This window comes from Apodemus sylvaticus, chromosome 5 (genome assembly GCF_947179515.1).
Source record: "Apodemus sylvaticus chromosome 5, mApoSyl1.1, whole genome shotgun sequence".
Classification (NCBI taxonomy): Eukaryota; Metazoa; Chordata; class Mammalia; order Rodentia; family Muridae; genus Apodemus; species Apodemus sylvaticus.
This window is the reverse complement of record NC_067476.1, coordinates 138,165,984-138,168,229: the sequence shown is the minus strand read 5'-3', so window position 1 is coordinate 138,168,229 and position 2,246 is coordinate 138,165,984. Positions and strand designations below refer to the sequence as shown.

Sequence of the window (2,246 nt, the reverse complement as noted above, 5' to 3'; positions counted from 1 at the left end):
CAGGGCAAGGGGGCCGAGTCCAGACCCAGAGCAGGTGGCCCTGCAGCTGTGGACAGCCTAACCCTGCCAATTTCATCACCCACTTGGACCAGGCAGGAGCCTTAGGGCAGCCTGCTGTTATCCTGAGAAAGGTGGCTCAGCAGGGAAGAGGAGGCAACAAGTCCTGCTTCGTGCAAGCTACGACCTTAGGCAGGCCCTTTTCACTAGGTCTCATCACACACAAACCCCTGCCCTTGGTAAGGAAATGAATGGTCCAGTGACCAGCTTTTCCCATTTGAAAGGCTTGAATACGCCCCAGCCCAGAGCAGGGGACCCAGCAGGTCCATCTGCATTTTAACAACCGCCCTGGGTGATCCAGAGGGCCTAGGACCACGTTGAGAGAAAGCCCTACTTGAGGTCTAGAGGATTTGATTTTATGACACCAGGGAACAGGGAAATGGCCAGAGAAGAGGGAAAGAATAGACTTTAAAGACACCGGAAGCACTCATTCAGGTCGGTAAGAATGACAGCCCAGATGTGGCCATCCAACCCCCCCCAGATTCTCAACACCAGCTGTGAAAATGGTCAGAGGTCACTCCTGTCCCGCCCCTCCCCCATCCAAGAAGTCACAGCAACGTTATCTAAAGTGTTTTGTTTAATAACAACAAAAACCCCACCCCCATAGAACTATTGTAAAACAATATTTTCAGCCAGTGATCATTGTAATATACAATACAAAACATTTCCTCAGAAATCTGAGAAGCACGAAATGTGACCATTTAAAAAAAAATGTCTGCTTCTTCAAAAAACAGAAACACACCGGGTTGATTAACCCCCTCCCCAAAGTCTCTGGAGGCTGAAAGGTGGAGAGGGTGTGACTCCGTTGATCAAACCCTCTATCCCCTGGACAGATCCGCCAAGAGTCCCGTGGCTGCGGTAGTGTCTTCCCCGGGATCCCCTGGGGAACCGAGGGCATTTTTCCTCTTGCCTCCTGAAGGGCTGGAGTCCATCTGGTCCCTCAGTGCGCTGCTTCAGCGACACAAGATGCGATCGTCCGCTGGAACACATGCCGCCTGTGAACACCAGAGCGAGATAAGGCATGAGACCCACTAGAAAGGGCAAGGAGGGGAGAGGCGTTCCCATTTCTCTACTCCAGAAGGCACGATGAAAGAGCGAGCTTTTTCCTATTAGTCACCCCTAAATAGCTATGCGCCTGAAAAGTAAGGGGGACACCCGCCCCCCGTGGCCTCAGTTTCCCACTGGAGAATAATGTAATGCTCTGACTCGGACCTCACCTCGGCCGCCAAGGCACTGATCTCGCCGTTCAGGGTGCTGAGCGGGGCGCGGACGGGCAGCCCCCGACCTCCGGCGGTCCCGACTTCAGACTCCGAGTTCAGCTCCAGCTGCAGGTCCCTGATGTAGTCGATAACGTGCTGCAGGATCTCCACCTTGCTCACTTTGCGGTTCTGAGGCAGGGTGGGCACCAGCTCCTTGAGGCGTGAGTAGCAGCCGTTCATGTCGTAGAGCAGGACGTTCACCTGCTGTTCGTCCAGCAAGGCAGGCAGGCGCGTCCCAGCGCAGCGCGAGATGGCCACGCTTTGCTCCGACAGACCAAGTACCACCTCGCCCGCTGTCCTGCCCGCCTTCAGCGAACAGCTGGGGCCTGCAGCGGCTGCGGCACTGCCACTGGCGACCTTCATGATCGTGGGGACAGGCGGAGGGGAGCGGAGGAGCCTGAGAAGAGAGTGTAGGAAGAGACCAAGAAGTTGGGAAAAAGGTTGTACAATGAGAGGGCTGAGCGCTAGGGCCAGTCTTTTATAAGGGCGGACCAAGGGCGGGTTCAGAACGTTCAAAAGCAACCAATAGGCTGTTGGAGGCGTGGCTTAGCGCGCCCTCGGGTCCCACCTCTGGATCTCCTAGTACACCCTTAGGCTGATGGAGAGATGATAGGGCTCTAGAACTGAGAGGGTGGGAGGACATGGCAGAGCAGCCAGTGGGGTTCTTCCTTAAGGAAGCAATGAGGCTAAGCTAATTTTGCGGTTAACAAAAAGATCCCAGGAACCAACTTCTCACGATCTCTTTCTCACTTCTCCAGGTCCATTTTGCAGATTAAACAGGAACAGGGAAGTGGCTGGCTCTGGGTTGGCCAGTGACTCAGAACTAGCCAAGGATGCCCAGCTGCTGTCGGAAGATTGGGCTGTGATCTCTACTTAAAAAGCCTAATTTTATTTTTATATTTATTTACTTTGGAGGGTTTACTGATTTTT

The 2,246-nt window shown here is 53.9% G+C and overlaps 1 protein-coding gene across 2 annotated transcripts; it reads right to left on the bottom strand.

Moving 5' to 3' along the window:
* Positions 1–633: 633 nt before the first annotated feature.
* On the bottom strand, positions 634–1,774 carry Id1 (inhibitor of DNA binding 1). 2 transcript variants are annotated; one of them, XM_052181531.1, is made up of 2 exons: positions 1,270–1,774; positions 634–1,052 (listed from the first exon to the last, which is right to left on the bottom strand). In XM_052181531.1, the coding sequence occupies exons 1-2, from the start codon at positions 1,677–1,679 to the stop codon at positions 998–1,000; spliced, it is 465 nt and encodes a 154-aa protein (XP_052037491.1). In that variant the 5' UTR covers positions 1,680–1,774; the 3' UTR covers positions 634–997. The 2 variants fall into 2 exon arrangements, with proteins under 2 accessions (XP_052037491.1, XP_052037492.1); XM_052181532.1 differs by having other exon boundaries at positions 635–1,052; positions 1,275–1,772.
* Positions 1,775–2,246: the final 472 nt, after the last annotated feature.

Excerpts from the sequence above, each read along its gene's own strand:
- Id1 (XM_052181531.1), bottom strand. The coding sequence starts at position 1,679 with ATGAAGGTCGCCAGTGGCAGTGCCGCAGCCGCTGCAGGCCCCAGCTGT. Across the intron at positions 1,053-1,269 it reads GCCTTGGCGGCCGAGGTGAG|GCGGCATGTGTTCCAGCGGA; the intron begins GTCCGAGTCAGA and ends TGGTGTTCACAG.